Source organism: Lutra lutra, chromosome 6 (assembly GCF_902655055.1).
Source record: "Lutra lutra chromosome 6, mLutLut1.2, whole genome shotgun sequence".
NCBI lineage: Eukaryota > Metazoa > Chordata > Mammalia > Carnivora > Mustelidae > Lutra > Lutra lutra.
The window spans coordinates 63,608,555-63,630,005 of NC_062283.1; the positions used below are offsets into that span (position 1 = coordinate 63,608,555).

Genomic DNA, 21,451 nt, shown 5'->3' on the forward strand with positions numbered 1-21,451 from the left:
ACGCCTTGGGCCACCCAGAATAGTAATTAACACGTTCCTTTCGGTCACTCCCTTACCAGTCCCGGCCCGCACAGCAGGACTCAGCAGGACCTGGACGCCGCAGGGCATCAGGGCAGCACTGGCTCCCATCACATCCAAACCTGGAGAGATTCTGGGCATAACTCCCATGCTCCTAGCTTGTACGTGGCCTCTGACCAGGGCAGAGAGTATCAAAGCCAGGGGCAGGGGTGAGTGTGTGCCTTGAGGTGTGTTGGGAATCTTCACCCTTGATGGGGGGATGGCTGAAAGAGGAACCGGGGGCTCCAGAGGCTCTCCGTTGGTCTGGCTGTCTGAGGACAGGGTGCTCACATCTACCCCAAGGCCCAGTGAGGGTGTATATGGGCACCTCACTCTCGGTCCCACTGCTGGCGACCTGGCAGGGTCTGACGTCACTGTACTTAAATGTCCCCCTGAGTCCCCAGGGCCCTCTAATGACCCACATCTCCAGCAAGCAGACTGCTAGGCCTCTCCTCCCTTCCACAGCCCACCCCCACCCCTGGCAGCCCGCAGACTCCGTAAATACAAGCTATAATAGCCAGGACTGACAGAATTAGCAGAGCCCCTTGTTCGAAAATGATTATGACTTTTGGGACGCCTGACTGGCGCAGTTGGTAGAGCAGGCGACTTGATTTTGGGATCGTGAGTTTGAGCCCCAATGTTGGGCATTTGAGCCCCATGTAGGGCTTACTTTTTTTTTTTTTTTAAAGATTTTATTTATTTGACAGAGAGATCACAAGTGGGCAGAGAGGCAAGCAGAGAGAGAGAGAGAGAGAGAGAGGAGGAAGCAGGCTCCCCACAGAGCAGAGAGCCCGATGTGGGACTCGATCCCAGGACCCTGAGATCATGACCTGAGCCGAAGGCAGAGGCTTAACCGCTGAGCCACCCAGGTGCCCCAGTGCTTACTTTTTTTAAAGTAAGTATTTAGACTTTCAAGATGGTGACAATAGAGCATTAAACAAAGTGGGGGAGGGGCCTTCTGAGCATGGAGCTCTGTATGACTACATAGGTCACATGCCCATGAAGGCGGCCCCGATGTAGCTAACGTGTATCAGCCCTTTGTCGCCTGCCAGGCGCTGTGCCAGGCGCTTGCCATGCGTGGTCTCATGCCTTACTCTGAGTGGCCTGATTATCCCTGTTGTGCAGACAAAGAAATTGAGGGATTAGACAAGCCACATAACTTGCTGAGGTCACCAACTCTTAAGGACCAGAGCCAGGGTTGGGGGGGGAAGGAACCCAGCCGGTCTGTCAGCAAAGCCTGGGCTCTCAACCACCCCCCTCCCGCCGGTCCAGCCTATAGGGTAGGGAGGTTGCTGGGCAAGGCAGCTGCTTCCCGTCCCCTTTTTCTGCCCTATCAGAGGCAGGAAGGAAGATGAGGCAAGAAACAGCAGCTGACAGTGTGGGGACAATGGTAGCGGCAGTGAGGGTGGCCAGCCCAGGCAGAAGTGCCGGGTGGAGATGGGTGAGATGGGCGCAGGGACAGTGTGAGCTGGAGGCCGCTGATAGACAGCACAGCTGTGCCCTCCACCCTCTCCCTGCTCTGCCCTGCTCTCACCTTCCACGCTGCCTCTCCCCTCCCGTGCTCTCCCCCTTCCCTTTCCCGCCAACCCTCACAGGGGCCAGCTGTGCCCTCAGTAGTCCCACACTTCCCTCCATGGTAACAACAGCCACAGCTTACTGAGCACCTACTATGTGCTGGGCACGCCACCAGGTATATAACCTTGAATTCCCTCCACAGACCTGTAAACAATGATTATTATCCCACTGAGGCAAGAGCGGCTAAGAGGTTGTCCAGAGTTACAAGGCTGATAAGCGGGAAAGAGGAGACGTGGGCCCAGATTGAAGCCGGGACATTTCCTGCTCCCCCTCACCATCTACTCCATAGGATGGGGCTGGCCTGACAAGGTGTGGCGGTTCTCTGAGCAAGAAAGAGCCTGTTCTCACGAAGTCGATAAATAGTTTGAGAAATGGTCAGTTTGAGGGAAGAAGATGGTGTGTATTCTGAGGGAGGAAGATGTTCACCTCCTGCCTCCATTTTGCGTGAATTGGGTGGGGGGTCAGGGGGATCTTATCTCCCCGGAAGGCCCTTTCAGGCCCTTGGGAAAGCAGGTGTCATGGAGTTAGGTGATTGGAGCCGAACGCATGAGGAAGAAGGCCTCTCACACTCCTGGTACCCATCAGCATCCTGGCACCGAAGATGTTCTGGGATAGGCATTGGCGGCGGGGTGGGGGGGCGGCTAGACTGCTGTAAACAGAGACCCTCCCCCAAATCAGGGACTGAAACAAAATGGTAATTTCTCACATACATGTCTGGGTGGGGGATCTGAACCTTTGACAATGTTGAGGACCCAAGCTCCTCCCATGATGTCGCTTCTTCATGCCTTGGGACGTTGAAGACAGCTCCGCACCATGTCTCCTGGGTCCAGGGTCCAAGACCTTGCCAGTCGGAAGAAAAAGAAAAGGAGAGGCACTGCCCTTCCTTTTCTGAACATGACCTAAACTGGACAGATAGCCTATCCCTGTGGCCAAAAGTTGGTCACCAGCCACACTGAGCCACAAGAGAGCTTGGGAATCATATATACCTGGGGGGGGGGGGGGGGCAGTTTCCTAGTATGGAAGGTACAGGAATGGGAACTGGATTCTGGAGGGAGGGGCGGCAACTACTGATGTTTGTCAGCGGATGGAGAAGAGCAGGGACCAAGAGAGCTGATGTCACATGGTGAGGCTGGCAATCTATGGGGAACCTCTGAGAAATGTTCTCAGAGGGACTTCTCTCTGGGTGAGGCGTAAGGCAGAGGGGCCATCAGCCCTTGACGAATGCGCTGTCTCCTGGACTGCCTCATCTCTGGTCCAGGGTAGAGGGTTCGAGTCTCCCTTGCCCTGACCAGAAGCCTCTTGGAAACCCTCAGGGAGCCCTGGTCCCATTAGCCCTATAGGATCAGGGGAAACTTCTTTGAGAGCACCACATTCACCCCTTTCGGGGACCCTTCTGTTCTCAGGAGGTATGGAGAAGGGTCATATCCTTACACTTCAGTGAGGTAATAATTATCTCGAGCACCAGGAAATGGAGACATCGAGAGGCTGAGAGATAGAGAGTTCCAGAGCTCTCAGGGCCAGTCTCAGTCTCTGAGACAGATGGAAAGCGAGCAGAATCAAGCTTTGTCAAAAATCCTGTGAAACTCCTGGTGGCGCGTTGCTAGCAGGCAGTCTTCTGGGTCCAGCACTCACTCGTCCACCCATCCGCCCCCTCAGTGTCTGTTCATTGAGCACCTACCATGGATACACCTGGTGCTGTGCTCATTGTGGGCAAAAGAGAAGAGAACAGGGCAGACACAGTTCCTTACCTCATGAAGCTGATAAGCCCTCGGTTTCCCTGGTCCCTGCTAGGCTGTCACAGTTCTAAGAGAGCCAGCTTTGTGGCTCAGAGCTCCAGCAGCCCAACTGGAGCCCAGGAGAGCACAGGGCAGGCCCTCACCTTGGAGCCAGGTATCTGCCATCTTGGGGCAGCAGGGTGCGCTGTGGGCTGGGGGAGGGGATGGGGGTGCCCATGGGGAGGGGGTGAGCAGCACTGGAGTTGCACTTTCACTTCTCTGTCGCATACCAGTGTGGAATCCGTGTTTTCTCCGTCGGTGAGGTTTGTGACTTCTCATCTTAGCCGAGGAGAGAGATCATCTCCCACCCCTTTCCTCCAACCCCAGCTGTTCCTCCAGTGCTCCAGTTTGGGTGGGATCCCTTCCAACTGTGGCCCTGTGACCCCAGCTCTCCAACTGCGTTGCTTTGCTCCAGGAAAGGGGGTAGTGTGAGAAGTGGAAATCCTGTGTGGGGACACTTCCTCTGTGGGGCCTTTGGTCGCTAAGGCTCTGGGTCCCTCTTGACCTTGTGGTTCCTCCAACTCTCCCAGGAAAAGAGGCACCATGCCCTCAGCTCCTCAGAGAGCTGCCCTGGCTCCCTGTTACCTCTGAGGACCTGTCGCAGACCCTCTGTCTGCCTGCGTGGGTTGCCCTCTCTCACTTTCTTCCCGAAGGCCTGGCCTAGCCCAGACTTCTGAGGGGCCTCCCGGTATCACTTCTTTTTTTCTTGCGATGGAACAATGCTGGTGGCGTGGCAGAGGAGAGGGACCCCTCTTCATCAGAGGGAGGGCTGAGATCCTCCCAGGATGCAGTCTGTCTGCTTGCCTTTCTTGTCACCCCTCTTTTGTACGTAGCAGGTATTCGGTCGATGGTGGGTGGTAGGTAGAGGAGATGTCAACGGGCATCTTATAGGTACCCCAAAATATGGCTGCCCAATTATTATAGTATTGAAATATAGTGGACTCTCATTATTCCTGGTAGCGGGTTCTATAAAGTTGCCGTGAACACTGATTTAGTGAATGCTGGGCCATTGCTCCTAGGAGAATACTGGGTGAGGTTCCTTCAAGCCCTTGGTCACAGTGTTTTCATCAGCGGACAGAGAGAATACTTTGTTTTATGTGTGTTTCTGTTTAAAGACAACTTACTTAAGATGTATTGTTCATTCATTAACATTGAACTTGTGGCCAGGGGCACCATAACTCGTGCCCAAACAAAATTTATCCAACACACATGTTTCCTCTGACCCATCACAGCCTTCTTGGGCCTGAAATTTTTAGACAGTACATCAACCCTACAGTCGGGGGCCATTTTAAACAGCAAAATCAACAAAAGGGCAAAAAATGTGGGAAAGGTGGCACTAACTAGCCTTCTTACAGCATAGGAGCTGAGACAAGAAGGCAGAGCGTGCCTTGGATGACCTCAACAAGCAGGAGCGTCAGGTGACTCCGATTTTTTCACGGCTCTGTGCATGCTTGCAAATGGCCGTGAAGGTGGCCTGCGTGTTGATTTGGGAGCTGCAAACAAATTTTAGTGAGTAGGCAAATTTGCAGATGCCAAATCCACAAATAATGAGGATCAACTCTAGCACTGCATGGGTTGGTGGATACCCGCTGCCTGGTGGTCAGCAACTAACTCTCTGCAACCTTCAGACCCTTAAAGGTTGATTGCCTGGCCCAGCAGGCCCCCTGCCCCCCCCCCCCCCCCCCCCCGCATTGCTACACCCACGCTTGGGCCAGCACGCATGCCGTACCACTGTTCACTCTTGTGGGCAGGTGGGTGCCTTTGGCTGCCTGGGCCTGCAGTGGAGGAGGAGAGAGGAAGCCTTGCCCTGCCCTCCTCCCCCCCAACCCAACCCCTACTTCCCCACTGCACGTGAGGCCTTACTGGCGAGCAAGACCCACACATGCATAAGGGGAGGTAGGGTGACATGAGCGGGTGGCCACCTGTGACTTTTCTCAGCCAAGTGCTGCATCAACACCTGGGGAAGACCCCCTGGCAGTTTGGGGGGGCCTGTTTTGACCTAATCTTTATTTACCCTGCACAAAGGAAGTAAATAAATAGCTCTTTACATGTCTCTGCGCGTGCCAGACTGTGTGCCTGCTGTGTGCTGTTGAAAACCGAGACCCGGCCCCAGAGGAAGTGGTAACAAAACGATTGTTTTATTTTCCACTTACCCTTACATCTCTTCCCCACCTCCACCCTTTTTATATGTGCCGAGAAGCTTTCTCTGCCACCCTGGGATCCCATCATTTGTTCCTTCATTTCTTCACCCATTCATGCTAGCGCATACTGAGCCCCACGGTGCTAGATGCTGGTGAACAGGAAAGATTCCTATAAAAGAAAGTGAGATGGAGAAAGGGTGCTTTGGCCCAGGTATTCACATTGCTGGAAGGACTGCTTATCAGACCCCCGGGCAAGTTGATCTGTGGGATCACGCAATCTCATCTCATAGGACTGTTTCGAGGATTGGAGTGGGTAGAATACTGATGGCACTCGTGGTCCGCTCTCAGCGCGTCAGTTTCTTCCCGGAAGGACACACTGCGCATGTGCAAACAAGGTTTGCAGTTTCTACACCTCCTTCCTACTCCTGTGGCTGCATCCCTGCCCCGGATCTTCCAGAGCACCTGCCTGGATCACTGTGCATTTCCACGGCACCACTGCTCAAAGTCCAGCAGAGCCTTCCCAGGCCTGTGAAATCAAATTCAGCTTATGTGGTGCTCTGGTTCTCCTAGCGTCTCGGCTCAACCCACCTTTCTAGCCCCTGGGCCCACGATCAACCTTTATAACCCAATTCCTGCCACTAAGAGAGCCTGACCCATCCTATTGTGCTCCTGCTTCCATCACTTTGCTCTCGTTGTCCTCCCTTCCTCAGACATCCCTTACATGCTCCTCCCATCTACCCTGTCCAAATGTGGCCGTTCTTCAGGGGTCCATTTAATTCCACTTGGCTGTTGGGGCGCCTGGATAGCTCATTCAGTTAAGCATCTGCCTTCAGCTCAGGTCATTATCCTGTGGTCCAGGGTTCGATTTCTGCATCAGGAGCCTGCTTCTCCCTCTCTCTTTGCCTGCCCCTCCCCCTGCTCATGCACCCGCACGCTTTCTCTCTCTCTCCCTCGGACAAATAAATAAATAAAATCTTTAGGAAAAAAATTAAATAAATCCACTTCGCTGCTTCTGCCCACGTAGTCCGCCTCCTGGGTAGCTCATCCTAGTGGATGTTATGTGTGGGTGCAGATTCTCGTCCTTTCTAGACGTCAAGCTCTGCTTCTTGGTCGCCTTCCACCCTCCTTTAACTTGGCCCGTATGCAGGATGACGGTTCTGCGCCCTACACCTCTGGGCCCCTGGGCTTATTCTCTAGCAGTGCTCCTCACTGCGTATGATACCCTTTCAATACATGCGGGTCTGACAAATGAGTGAGGGGAGACAGAACAGAGGACTGCACGTGTGAAGTCTTCAAGGACAGACTCGATGACATGGGCGTTGTTCTGAAGCAAGGGCGAGTCAGGAAGGCTGGCGGTGGGGGAGGATTCTGGGAGAGCTGAGCAGTGTTTGGAGGTGAATGGGGGTAGCTGGGGACATTGGAAGGCGGAAGCCAGGGTGTAGCAGTGTCCGTGACCATCTTGACCAGAGGCCATTTTTGCTCCAGCCCCAGTGCTGCGCAGGTGTCCGGATCTGGGGAGGGCACTTCGGAAGCTTGAACCATCCGCAGCTGCGGACAGGGTCCTACTGAGGCCCTGATCCACAGAGCCAAGTGAGGGAGGACAGAGTGACAGCTAAGAATCTCCTGCGTGTTGGGTCAGATGCGGACACCGCAGGGCTTGGGAAAGTCACGCGTTCTTTCATATGTCCATTGGTTCATTCAGCCTTTATTTTTAAAGTTTTGCAAAATGATAAAATGAATGCTTGCTCGGTATAGGAAAGTTGGACAATAGAGGAAAAACTGGAAAAGTTAGAGAAGGTGTTTGTAGTTCTTACCCCTCAAGACAACCTTGGTTTACATCCTGTGTGTTTCTTTCTGGTCTTACAGCTTTGTTATATAAATAATTGTCCTGCAGTTATGTAAATATCTCTTTTTAAAAAGATTATATTTATTTATTTGGCAGAGAGATGGAGAGAGAGCACAAGTAGGCAGAGAGGCTGGCAGAGGGAGAGGGAGAAGCAGACTCCTCACTGAGCAGAGAGCCTGATGAGGGGCTCGATCCCAGGACTCTGGGATCATGACCTGAGCCGAAGGCAGCCACTTAACCCACTGAGCCACCCAGGCGCCCTAAACAGCTCTTCACATAGTTCATTTTTATATTTCATTCCTGCGTGTATTAAATTAATGAAAAATTATAATTATAAAAGTAAAACAAGCTTTATCATTTTAAAAACAGATTATAGACAGGAAGAAGAAGAGGTGAAACTGCAAATTGCACCCTGCTCTTCAAATCCCATCCTCTGGGGGATACAAGTGGTAGGAGTTGATATGTGTCCTTCTGAACCATTTTTTCCTGTACATATACACTCATAGGTGTGACCTTTTAAAATCAGGCCAGAGAATATTTTTTATGTGTTATCATTTTTGTGTTTACAAAGTTAGGGCCATTTTGCATGCCCAGTGTTGCATTTCTCTTTTTTTACATAACTTTTTAAAAAATACTATGTAAATATACTTAAATATCTGACATTATACAAAACAAATCCATACCAGTAACACATGGTCTAGTTACACTGCAACTTCGCAACTGCCTGGAAATCTAATCTGTACATTTTAGAACATGACAGAACTATCTCATTGATTAATCAAAATGATTTTAAAACCTTAACATTTAATATCTAAAGTATTTTTTATATATAATACATATATTATTTGCTTCAGGGGTACAGGTCTGTGAATCATGAGTCTTACACAATTCACAGCACTCACCACAGCACATACTCTCCCCAATGTCCATTACCCAGTCACCCCATCCCACCCACCCCCTAAAGTATTTTTTTAAAGAGTTTATTTATGTGAGAGAGCGAGTGCATGGGTGGGGGTTAGGGGTAGGGGCAGAGGGAAAGGGAGAAGTAGTCTCCCTGCTGAGCAGGGAACCCGATGTGGGGCTTGATCCCAGGACCCTAAGATCATGACTTGAGCTGAAGTCAGACACCTAACTGACTGAGCCACCCAGGCGCCCCTAGTTAAAGCATTTTTTTAAAGTAATCTCTGTGCCCAGTGTGGGGCTTGAACTCACAACCCCAAGATTAAAACTCTCACATTCTACGGACTGAGGCAGCCAGGCGCCCCTCAAGTTAAAATATTTTTAAGGGGACCGGGGTGGTTCAGTCAGTTGAGTGACTGTCTTTGGCTCAGATCGTGATCTTGGGGTCCTGGGATCGAGCCTCTTGTCAGGCTCCCTGCTTAGCAGGGTCTGCTTCTCCTTTTCCCTCTGCTGTTCCCCCGCTTATGCTTTTTCTCTCAAATGAATAAATAAAATCCCCAAAATATACACATATTGTATATATACGGATATACATATACAATTAAAAGGAGTGGGTGATACTTTTTTTTAGTTTGTTTTGCATATACAAAACTAAAGGAAAAGTGCGTTATCCTTAGATCTCTCAAGTCAAATGAAACTTGCCTCTCAAGTGAACATCTTATGGCTAAAATATAAAATGCTAATTACTTTGGAAAAAGAAAAAAATTCCCAGGCTTTGAGTTCTATCTTTTAACAAAAAGACAAACATTTTAACAAAAAGACTTTTCTGTCAATGCATACATTTTCCAACGCCTGTGTAGTATTCCTCCCATATTTTACTTAATTGTTTGCAGGATTTCCTCCATGTCTCCTAAGCTTTGTGCTAGGCCCATGAGACAAAATGCCTGCCTTCTGGATCTCCCAGGCTGGTTGAGAGCCCAAGGCCTGCACGGTTTCCACTTAATGTAATAAATGGCAGGGATGGGTTCTGTGCTGCGGGCAGTGGAAGTTTGTGAGGGATGGAGGGGCGAGGGCATGGTCAAGGAAGGCTTTGAGGGGAGAAGACGCTGTTGCTCTGGGGGCTGAAGAGCGAGCAGGAAGTCTCAGAGGCAGAGGGCGGAGGACAGAACGGAGGGGCCCCCAGTTGCAATGTGACTTATTATCAACCATCCCCCCAGCTCCGGTGGTTTGTTTCTGCTTTTCCTTTGGAGATGACAGATTCTGAGACCAAGGGCTCCAGCTGTTTATCAGGGACATCCCAGGGGCAGGGGCTCCCACTCCCTGCTGCAGAGGCTGTGGGGCCCTGATTAAGGAAACAGCTGAGGCAAGGGACCCACGGCAGAGGGGGCGGGAGAACCGGAAGGCTGCAGTGGGGAACAGAGGCAGAGAGCTGCCAGAGAGGGGCAGGCCGCCGAGCAGGAGAGAGTCAGGGACTGGGCCAGGAACCAAGCTAGCACCTTGCCTGGTTTAAGGCATGCCCCCCGCCCTCTACCTGGTGAAAGACTGCTCAGTCCAGGCCCCTTCAGATGGCATCTCCCCTGTGATTCCATTCATTCACCAAACACGTCCTGACAGCATCACTTAGCATGAATCTGGCTGCTTTGCCCACCAAGCGGGTCAGCCTATTGCAGCTGAAAGAGTGTAAACTCGGGAATCAAGGATCGTGCTAGCAGTAACCAATATTTTTGAAGCATTTAACATGTGTTAGGCATAGCGATGAGTGTTTTGAATCTGTTGTTCTGTTTGAATCTGTTGTTCCTCACTTGGTAATAGTCAGTGAGGTAACAACTATCGTTATCCCTCTGGTTATAGTGGGAAAACTGGAAGGCAAAGGATTTAGGAAGCTTGAAGCATCACAGCAGAGGCCCAAACCCCTATTCAAGTCTCATTTTCCTCCTTTGTAGCAGGGAGATGAAAATAACATGTTTGGGGCACCTGGTGGCTTAGTTGGGTGGGTAAGCATCTGCCCTCAGCTTGGGTCATAATCCCAGGACCCTGGGATCCAGCCCTGCATCGGGCTCCCCGCTCAGTGCAGAGCATGCTTCTCCCTCTCCTTCAGCCTGCTGCTCCCCCTGCTTGTGCACTCTCTCTCAAATGGATAAATGGAATCTTTAAAAAAGAAATGAAGAAAGAAAGAAAATAACATGTTTTTCCCAGGGTAGTTTCTAGAACTAAATGCAGTGTATCAGGTCCCTGTCCCATTGTAGCCCTCACCCCCACTCATTCTGTGTCATCATTTCCTTGGGAGCTGCTAGTTTGAGTTTGTAGAGCATGGCGGAGTGGTTACGAGCGTCCGTTCTGGAGTGTGCCTGCATTCAAAATCCAGGCTCAGATCCATGACCAGGCTCAGATAAGTGACCTTGAGCAAATTAGTTTTACCTCTTTGAACCTATTTTTTCATCTATAATATGAAGGTGATCATGATGCCTTCCTCATAGAATTGTTTTGGGATTAAATTGAATGTGTGTATGTATTTGTTACTGATGTTAACTAGAACGGAAACTTTTTTTTTTTAAGATTCTATTTATTTATTTGAGAAAGATAGCACATGCACAAGGTGGGGGAGGGGGAGGGACAAGCAGACTCCCCACTGAGTGTGGAGCCCACTGCAGGGCTTGATCTCAGGACCCCTGGATCACAACCTGAGCCAAACTCAGACACTTAACCAACTGAGCCACCCAGGAGCTCTAGAATGGAAACTTTCTGAGGGCAGGGTCAATTTCAGGAAAGTATCACCTGTGTTCTCACTGCTAGTGAGAGGACAACAAATAGCCATATATTAGAATTCTTTCTATACAAAAAAATACTTACTGTAGAAACTTTGGAAAATATGAAGAAGAAAACAAAAATGAGGCATAATCCCATTACTCAGAAATAACCACTGTTGGGGCACCTGGGTGGCTAGTTGGTTAAGCCTCTGCCTTCGGCTCAGGTCATGATCCCAGGGTCCTGGGATGAGTCCCGCATCAGGCTCTCTGCTCAGCAGAGAGCCTGCTTCCTCCTCTCTCTCTGCTTCTCTCCCTACTTGTGATTTCAGTCTGCCAAATAAATAAATAAAATCTTTAAAAAATATATTAATCACTGTTAACATTTTGGCGTATTTCTTTCTGGTCTTGTTTCTTTGTAGACAGTTATTTTCCTATAATTGAGATCATGTGCTGTAATATAGTTTTGTATCCCCCACTGACCTGGTTGTATATAAGATGAGCATTTTTTTAATGCCATTAAAATATTTTTTGAAGGGACGCCTGGGTGGCTCAGTTGGCTAAGCCGCTGCCTTAGGCTCAGGTCATGATCCCAGAGTCTTGGGATCGAGTCCCACATCCGGCTCCTTGCTCGGCTGGGAGCCTGCTTCCCTCTCCGCCTCTGCCTGCCTCTCTGCCTGCTTGTGTGCGCTCGTGCTCGCTCTCTCTCTCTCTCTGACAAATAAATAAAGAAATAAATAAAATCTTAAAAAAAATTTTTTTTTAAATAGGGTTACTTTTTTAAAAGATATTTTAAAGTGTATTTATTTATGTAAGTAATCTCTACCCCCAATGTAGGGCTCAAACTCACAGCCCTGAGATCAAGAGTTCCATGCTCTTCTAACTGAGCCAGCCAGGTGCCCTGAAAGAGGTTTTTTTTTTTTTTTTTTTAAGATTTTATTTATTTATTTGACAGACAGAGATCACAATTAGGCAGAGAGGCAGGCAGAGAGAGAAAGAGGAGGAAGCATGCTCCCCGCCAAGCAGAAAGCCTGATGCGGGGCTCGATCCCAGGATCCCGGGATCATGACCCGAGCCGAAGGCAGAGGCTTTAACCCACTGAGCCACGCAGGCACCCCTGAAAGAGGTTTATTATTAATGTTGTTTTGTTTTATTTTGTTTTACTCATTGAAAAACTGTACATGGAGGGAGTTTATTCATAGATTGGCGCCATTCTGCAAGGAGGGAGGTTTGTCCTATCTTGGTGTTGTATAAATTCCTGGGTCCGGAGTAAGTTGCCCATTCATTCATTCATTCATTCAGCAAATATTTATTGAATATCTCTTATGTGCCAGGCATTGTTCTATGCACCTGGGATACACCAGTGAAAAAAACAGGCAAAAAAAATCTTTCCCTTGTATAGGACGGGGTAGGAGTAGCAGGACAGACAGCACGCAATATGCATTAAAAAAAAAAAAGCAGTCATAACATTCATTAAGAGGTAATAAAAACTACTAACATGACAAAAAATATAGAGCTGGGCAAGGGAATGGCACTGGAGAGGGTGACATCTTACAGTTTTAAGTAGGATGACCAGTGTCGGGCATACTGAGAAGGTGGCATTTGAATGGTGATTTGAAGCTGCGGAATTGGCAGTGTCGCTGGGGCCAGGGGGAAGGAGGGAAGAAACAGCCAAAACAAAGATCCTGGGACTAGAACCTTCCTGGACTGTTGAGGAATAGCCAGGAGACCAGTCAGAGAGAGTCATTCTTGAATGAATGGCATGAGACTTGGAGGGACAGCTGACATGTTGGTTGAGAGAGCCAGGGATCTCAACCGGATGTTGAGATCTTCAACAAGGATGTAAATTTAATAAAATATAAATTCCAACAAGAACAAAGTTGGCCCTAAGTTAAAAGTCCTGTGCAAAGCAAGTCACCTCAAGTTCTTCTTGTTGGCAGACTGGGTGTGGATTTTAAATAAATTATGCAAGTACAAGATAAACGATATATGGCTTATATCTTGTAGATACACTGAATTCATTTATTCAGCATATATTTATTGAGTGTCTGTGATGGGGGTGGCACCTGGGTGGGACAGTCGGTTGAGTGTCTGTCTCTTGGTTTCAGCTTGGGGCATGATCTTGGGGTCATGAGATCCAGCCCAGTGTCAGGCTCTACACTTGGTATGGAATCTGCTTGGGATTCTTTCTCCCCCTCCCTCTGCCCACCAAAATAAGTAAATAAATATTTAAAAATAAAATGAACATCTATGGTGGGCCTGGACTTGTTCTAGGTGCTGGGGAGTTGGAACAAGAGGAAGCCCCTGCCTTTATGAAACTGACATTCTTGTGGTGGAACCTGACCCTGAGCACACTCAGATACATAATGTGATGCTGGATGGCGATCATCAATGGCTGTTAGACGTGGTTCACAAGAGAAAACTATGGTTGGAGTTGAGTCTAAGTTAATCATGATTAACTGCGTTATTCAGTTTTGAAAAAGCCTAATTCCCTTTGAGGCTGTGTGAACAGAATGCCCAGCAAACACCCTCTACTCTCTGGTTAAGCTGGACCTGGAATCAATATTGCATTTACATCCTAGAAGGACAGTGACATACTTGTATGTCATCCTGTGTCAGGAAGGGAGGTTCCAGTTCAGGAGGCTGAGAAATTGTCCAGTGCTCAGAACTGACCAGTAATAGAATGGGGGATGTGAGAGGGTGAGATTCCCGTCAAAAGAACCTGCATTCATCTGTCTCGGGATATTAATGAGGATATGAGTCTGGTAGAAGCCTGGGTTACATATGTATGGTTCCTTCTAGTCCCAGGTAATACTGTGAATGAGAAAAGGATTTCTGCAAATAATTTGTATTGTAGAGAATTCCACATTAATTAACCAATTTTAATAGTCCGTAATCACCAAGGGCATACGTAGAATCCCAACATGTAAAAATCACAAGTTCTCAGGGGCGCCTGGGTGGCTCAGTGGGTTGGGGCCTCTGCCTTTGGCTCGGGTCATGATCCTGGGGTCCTGGGATCAAGCCCTGCATCGGGCTCTCTGCTTAGCGGGGAGCCTGCTTCCCTCTCTCTCTGCCTGCCTCTCTGCCTACTTGTGATCTCTCTGTCAAATAAATAAATAAAAATCTTAAAAAAAAAAAAATCCAAGTTCTCAGAATTCTTTCTCTTATCACATCAGCTCCATGTCCAGACTGGGGCTCCAGAAACTTCAGAGGGTTAGAAAAAGTTCACTAGGAAAAGTCAGAGGATTAGTCAACAGACTTCTTTCCCCTCACCTTCTTATTGTGACAGTTTTGACAGGAAAACGTTGCAAGAATTGTGTGAGAAATCCTCATATAGTCTTGACCCAGATTTCCCAGACGTTAACATTCCATCCCATTTGCTTTATCATTCTACCCAGTATATTTATACATTATTTGAATATAAGTCACAGGCACTATGTCCCTTCACTCCTAGTTTGGTATGTACTCTTAAAATAAGGTCTTCACTTTCATAACTTCAGTAGAATGATAAAAGCCAGGAAATTAACATCGACACAATGCTAGTATCTACAGACCTCATTCATACGTCCCAGTAGTACCAATGATACATGCTTTATTTTTTTTTTTAAGATTTTATTTATTTATTTGACAGAGAGAGATCACAAGCAGGCAGAGAGGCAGGTAGAGAGAGAGGAGGAAGCAGGCTCCCTGCTGAGCAGAGAGCCCGATGCGGGGCTCGATCCCAGGACCCTGAGATCATGACCTGAGCCGAAGGCAGCGGCTTAACTCACTGAGCCACCCAGGCGCCCCCCAATGATACATGCTTTATAGCCCAAACAAAACAAAGCAAAAACAACCAAGAACAAAGACCCAGATCATGGGTTATATTCAATTGTCATGTCTCTGTAGGTATCCTTTAACCTGACATGGCTCTTTAATTTTTCTTTGTCTTTCATGACATCCAATCTTTTTGACAGTGGGGCAAAGGACTTTGAGCTAAGACTGGGAGCAGGTTTTGATGTGAATCTTCATGTTTCTTTGGTTTATTCACCAAGAACAATTTCCTTGCTAAAGATCCCTCAGTGACTCCGTGCTCCTGCCGTTCACATGGAATCCAAAAGCTCTCTTCATTGCCTAGGGCAGCCATAACAAAGGACCAAAAACTGAGGGACTTAAAACAAAACAGATGTACACGCACAGTTCCAGAGGCCAGAAGTCCAAAACGAAGGTGTCAGCAGACCATGTCCCTCCGAAGACCATAGGGGAGCGTTCTTCCTCTTTTTTTCATCTTCTGGTATCCCAAGGTATTCCTTGTCTTGTAGCTGGGTCACTCCGATCTGACATCTTCCCTCTGTGTCTCTTCTTATAAGGACACCAGTCATATGGGATGAAGGGCCCACTCTACTCCAATATGATCTCATCTTCATTACATCTGCAACAACCCATTTCCAAATAAAGTCACATTCTGAGGTACTGGGGGGCTAGAACTTCAACGTATCATGTTGGGAGCCATAATTCAGCACCCCTCACCTCATCTTTCCAACCTAATTCTGCATTTCCTTATCCATGGCCCCTCTGTTCCATCCACACTAACCATCTTCAGAGGACATTTGCTTTTGAAATCCCAGACTCAAGGCTTTCTTCTGGCTCTGTCCACTCTTCTCTGCCAATCGGGGCCCCTCTTTGTGCTAACACTGACAACTTTCATTTACCTAGTGCTTATTATATACCGGGGGCACTGCTCTATCCTCTTTAGACATAGTGTTCTTTTAAGCCTACTAGGAGGGACCATCATGAGCCCCATTTTACAGATGAGGAAATGGAGGCACAGAAAGCTTAATTTACTCAAGGCCTCACAAAAAAAAAATGATTATTGCACATTTTCCTGACTTGTTTCCTCCTCATTCCGGAGTTTTTGCTGATTTCTCTAGAAGGGATCTCTGTGCCGTGAGCATTCTAGTCAGTGGCCCTCTCTGACCTTTTTGGAGCCCGTGAGCACCCGCCATCCCCCACTGCCTGAGTTTACATGGATCCATATGCTGTGTCATCAGGATCAGGTGGGGGATGGGGAATGGGATTTGGGTTTTTGGGTTTTTTGTTGCGGGGGAGAAGGGGCAGATTGGGGTTTTTATGTTCACTGCTTCCTTGCTTCCCACCAGAGCCTCTGGCCCTGTACACTACACAATCCCAGATTTCTCAGCATAGGGTTCAGTGTGCCAAATATATCAACATCTCCTGCGGAGTGTATCAAAAATATCAAAAATACACAACCAGGGTCTTCCTCAAGGCCTCCTGAATCAGAACCTCTGGTTGGAAGACCCAGAGCCTGCCTCATTAATAAACTTCCTCGTGATTCTTAGTAAGTTTGAGGATTGCTCTCAAAAACCCTCATTGGGGGCGCCTGGGTGGCTCAGTGGGTTAAGCCGCTGCCTTCGGCTCGGGTCATGATCTCAGGGTCCTGGGATCGAGTCCCACATCGGGCTCTCTGCTCAGCGGGAAGCCTGCTTCCCTCTCTCTCTCTGCCTGCCTCTCCGTCTACTTGTGATCTCTCTCTGTCAAATAAATAAATAAAATCTTAAAAAAAAAAAAAACCCTCATTGGATGTGTATAGATTAACTGATTGATTGACGGACTGACTAACCAGTTGACTGCTTCAATGAACCACTGTTCTGGGCCACAGACCAAGAGGAGACTTTTAAAATGCCCTGTCAGTTTTCACAGCTCACTTTTTCTGTGAACCTAAAACTGCTCTACAAATAAAGTCATTTTTTTTTTTTTAAGAGAAGGTGATGGCCCATCGAGTGGCTGAAGACCAGTGAGCATCGTGGAATGTTGTAGGGCTTAACAACAGGAACCCGCTCTGGTTGGGCGTGGCCCGTTTCTACTGAGACTTCCCTCTCTGCAATGATGTCCCATTCTGCATCCGAAAGATCTGCAGGTCTCAGACTGGGTCCCCACCCGCCCCAACCCTCCACCCTTTGCCCAAAACTCTGAGAGTCTGGGGGTGACAGAAGACAGTTATTCCACGCCCCGGAGCAGCCCAGCTGTTTCCCCTAGGCCCTCATTTCAGCCACCTGAACCCATTCACAGTTTTCCTGTCAGTTAACCCAGGCCCCACGACAGTGTGGGAAGGGGCCCCTCTAGACTGGGTGGGGCTGTGTTTCATTTACTGGTGTCCTTCCTCAGGCCTCAGCTGAACAGGTGCAGGCAGAAGCAGCTGGGCAAAATGAGGACATTCTTCTCTCCCTTTCTCTTCTCCCTCCAACTCCCTCCCCCAACCCAGCCACCCTGAAGCCACATCCCATTTCCTCCCCAACTTTCAAAGCTGCTCTCCCCTCTGCCTCCTCCACCCTCCATCCCTCGAAGGGCAGTGCCCCAAGGGAGGGGTTACTTAAACTGGGAGGGGACGCCACCGTTAAGGGAAAGTGGAAAGCTTGGGTTGCCCCGCCACCCTCCCTTTCTGTTGTGGTCTTTCTTTCTTTCTTTCTTTCTTTCTTTCTTTCTTTCTTTCTTTCTTTCTTTCTTTTTAATGAAAGGGAGGTGGTGAGATGGAGGTGGTGTCAGAGGGAGGGGAGGACAACTCCAGGGACTTGCCAACTGCCTCTAAACTCACAGAAGACCAGCCTACCCATCCTCTTCGGGGTTGACTTCTCTGCCTCTCCTAGGAGATGGGGTGGGGCGGGTCAGACTCAAAACCACATTCTAGAGCAAAGGTATTCAAAGTTGCCTTCCCTACTCTATCTGCGTTCCCCTGGAGGGCTCCTTAAACAGATTGCTGGGACTTAATTCCCGAGATTCGATTCGGATTCAGTAGGACCCACGACCCGAAAATTCACCTGTCTGGCTTGTTCCCCTGTTGATACTGTTTTCTGTTGGCTCAGGGACCCCACTTACAGAACTACTGTCCTGGGGCCCCTCGTTAAGATTTCTGGTAAGTGGGCTCAGCCTAGCCGCCACTGGGGGAAGAACAGGTCACTCAAGGAAGTTGGGTCCCCAGCAGCAGCCTTATCACTCAGGGCTCAAATCATAACCCTACCCCCCCTGCAGTTCTGTGTGGTTTATCTAGATTTGGATGGGACTCTGGCTTACGAGGGCAGAAAGAAGACCCTCTCTTTCGGCTTGCTTCCCGCTCCCAGGACCAGTCCGGCTCCCAGCATGCCTCCTGCCATCTTGAATCTTTTGTCTGTGTCTCCTTCCCTGCCAATGGTAGGGAAAGCGATGTCCCTGTGTTCTCTGAAGCTTACCTTTCCTCTGTATGCTGTAGGATATTAGGCAGGAGGTTAATCTCTGTGTGGTGACTTGGGAGTGATCCATCATGACATATTGTAGAGTGAAACCACTCCATGATGGGTAGAAAATGTTCCTGCTGATGAGGGAGCAGAAGGCTGGCTGAAGACCAAGCATAAGCTGACCCCTTAAAACAACCCCCCCCACCCCCACTCCTGCTTGGGACGTGCATGACATTCTTCCAGGAATCACCCTGGAATGTTAATGCCTTGCTGGGATGGGGGGGAGAAAACCTTAGCTTGACAATGGCAAGGCCTCTGGTATCTTGTAGGTCCTCTTTAGCATATGAAAGTTCTTTTGAAACCTTCCTTTTTCCTTACTTCCCCAACTCCTGAGTATATAGTCAGCCACTCCTTAAGACCCCGGGGACAGTCTGTCTTTCTGCCTCCGGTTACAGCGTCCATGTTTTAATAAACCACCATTTTGCACCAAAAACATCTCAAGAATTCTTTCTTGGTCATGGCCTCCATATTCCACCCCACCAAACCTCACCCATCTTTCAAAACCACCTTACTGCTTTGGTCAAAAAAACAAAAACAAAAACAAAAAAAAAACCAACCTTGAAGCCCTATGTGAATATATGTAGGTGTTTACGTGCACATAGACCAAAGAGTCTGGAAGGACACTTGCCAGCAGAAGTCTGCTCTGGAGGACGGGACATCTCCCTCTTCTGTCTAACGCTATACTTGAGAAAGCCTATCTTCTTCTGTAATTAAAAACTAGTGAGCTGCATATAATAGAAGATGGTACAGCTCAGGAAAGCTACCCTCAGCTATCAGGAAAGCTACCCTCAGCTATTAACAGTGGGGAGCAGGGAGGGCGCTGAGGGCTCTTTTCTCCTTGCCCCCACACACATGTGCGTGCGTGCACACACTTCTAGACTGTTCGAATTTATTAAAAGGAAGATTATCAATTTTTTTGAAAGATTTTATTTATCTGACAGAGAAACACAGCTAGAGAGGGAACACAAGCAGAGGGAATGGGAGAGGGCGAAGCAGGCCTCCCGCCGAGCAGGCAGCCCGGTGCAGAGCTCGAACCCAGGACCCTGGGATCATGACCTGAGCCAAAGGCAGGTGCTTAACAACTGAGCCACCCAGGAGCCCCAAGATTATCAATTTTTTAATTAGAAAAAGAAACAGGCAGTCCAGGAAACAGACGGCCTCGCCCTCCCCTCTCCACCACCGGCTGCTGCCCGAAGCCCTTCTCACAGGCCTCCAGCTGCTCCGCCATCTCAGTCCTTCCCTGCGCGGGCACTTGCTGGGTCCATCTCTTCACCAGCCATTCTTTGGGTTTTAAAGACACATGACGTGTTTTTGTTTGTTGGTGGCCGGCATTCCAAAAACAAAAAAAACAAAAAAACCCCTCTCCTGAAAACAGCATCCGCAAAGAAGACTCGATCTGGTCCAATCCCGTGGGCTCCTCACTGCACACGCATGTCCTTTCATGATTGTAATCGGCACAAATGCTATCTTGTGCCCTGAAATTTTTTACGTCACCTAATTTTGTGAGCCCGTCTGTGTGTGGACACAGCATCATTTCTTCTATGAATGGCGCTATGGTTGCTTAACCAGGCCCTGATTGTTGGGTCTTTGGGTGGTTTCCAGTTTGGGGCTATTTATTCATTCATGATTTAACCCTCTGCTCTTGGGCCCCGCCTCCTGCCGGCCTATAAAAACTGCCCTCTTAAAGGTCACGGCTATCAGTCTTCCCCCACCCCCCTCCTCCCAAATCTGCCGGCTTCTTCTCTGTCCTTGACTGAGCCCTTGTCCTGATATTAATTGGACTTGGCCTTATTCACCACCCTCAAAGCCACCCACCAGCCCATCCATCAGACCCATCCGGCCTCTGTTCATTGGCTTTTGTTTTTTTCTTTCTTTAATCATTGTTTTTCTTCCAACTACAGCCATTTTGACATTTGCGTTGTAAAAGAATACAACAACTAATAAACATGTAATATAGAAAGTAGAAAGACATTATGTTTAAACATTTACATTGGATAACGAATGGTATGATCCAGAAGAATATAAATGCGTATATAAGTATATATATATAAATTATAAATTATGAAGCAGTGTAATAAAACTGAACCCGTGATACACCCCCTGCAATTTAATACAACATCACCAAGTCCATGGACATTGCCTATGTGTCCCTTTTGGTGCCATGGCTCCAGTGAACACGGACATACTCAGTTTTGTTGATCATTCTCCTAATCAATTTTAGTAACTTATGGATTTGAAGGGCTTCTCTCCAAACAGTCACATCGTCTATTACTAATGGCATTATTGTTTCTTTCTAATTGTGTACCTCGAATGTATTTTCCTTTCCTTTCTGCTGTTGCTCCAGTGTAATGTCAACTAGAAGCAGGAACAGCTGGCCTCCTTGACTTGTTCCTGAGTTTGAAGGAAATGCTGTGTGTGTGTGCGTGCGTACACAAACACATACATATATATGTATATATATGGTTTTTGTTTTTGTTTTTTAGTAATCTCTACACCCAACCTGGGGCTCAAACTCAGGACCCCAAGGTCAAGAGTCACATGCTTTTTTTTTTTTTTTTAAAGATTTTATTTATTTATTTTACAGACAGAGATTACAAGTAGGCAGAGAGGCAGGCAGAGAGAGAGAGGAGGAAGCAGGCTCCCCGCTGAGCAGAGAGCCCTATGCGGGGCCCTATGCGGGGCTCGATCCCAGGACCCTGAGATCATGACCTGAGCCGAAGGCAGAGGCTTTAACCCACTGAGCCACCCAGGCGCCCCTCTTCTTCTTCTTCTTTTTTTTTTTTTTTAAGATTTTTATATTTTTATTTGACAGAGAGTTCACAAGTAGGCAGAGAGGCAGGCACAGAGAGAGGAGGAAGCAGGGTCCCCGCTGAGCAGAGAGTCCGATGTGGAGCTCCATCCGAGGACCCTGAGATCTTGACCTGAGCCCAAGGCAGAGGCTTAACCCACTGAGCCACCCAGGCGCCCCTTGAGTCACATGCTCTTCTGACTGAAATAGGCAGTCCCCTCCCCACTTTTCTCAGTTGAAGGATAGTTGACACAATGTTACATTAATTTCAAGTATACAACATAGTGATTTAAGAGGTTTATAGGTTGTGCTGTGCTCACCACGGGTACAGCCACCACCTGACTCCATACGACACTA

General features: G+C 48.3%; 1 protein-coding gene across 3 annotated transcripts in view; it reads left to right on the forward strand.

Annotated features, from left to right (window-relative positions):
• The window catches only part of CCND3 (cyclin D3), a 98,572-nt gene that overhangs the window by 13,649 nt on the left and 63,472 nt on the right, over positions 1-21,451 (forward strand). The window contains exon 1 of one of the 3 annotated variants that reach the window (XM_047734352.1): positions 16,052-16,074. The exons of the other annotated variants lie outside the window; for them this stretch is intronic. Within the exon in view, the coding sequence (XP_047590308.1) occupies positions 16,054-16,074 (21 nt within the window). The 5' untranslated portion in view covers positions 16,052-16,053. Of the gene's footprint in view, positions 1-16,051; positions 16,075-21,451 lie in introns of those variants that run through there. 3 annotated transcript variants of the gene reach the window in all.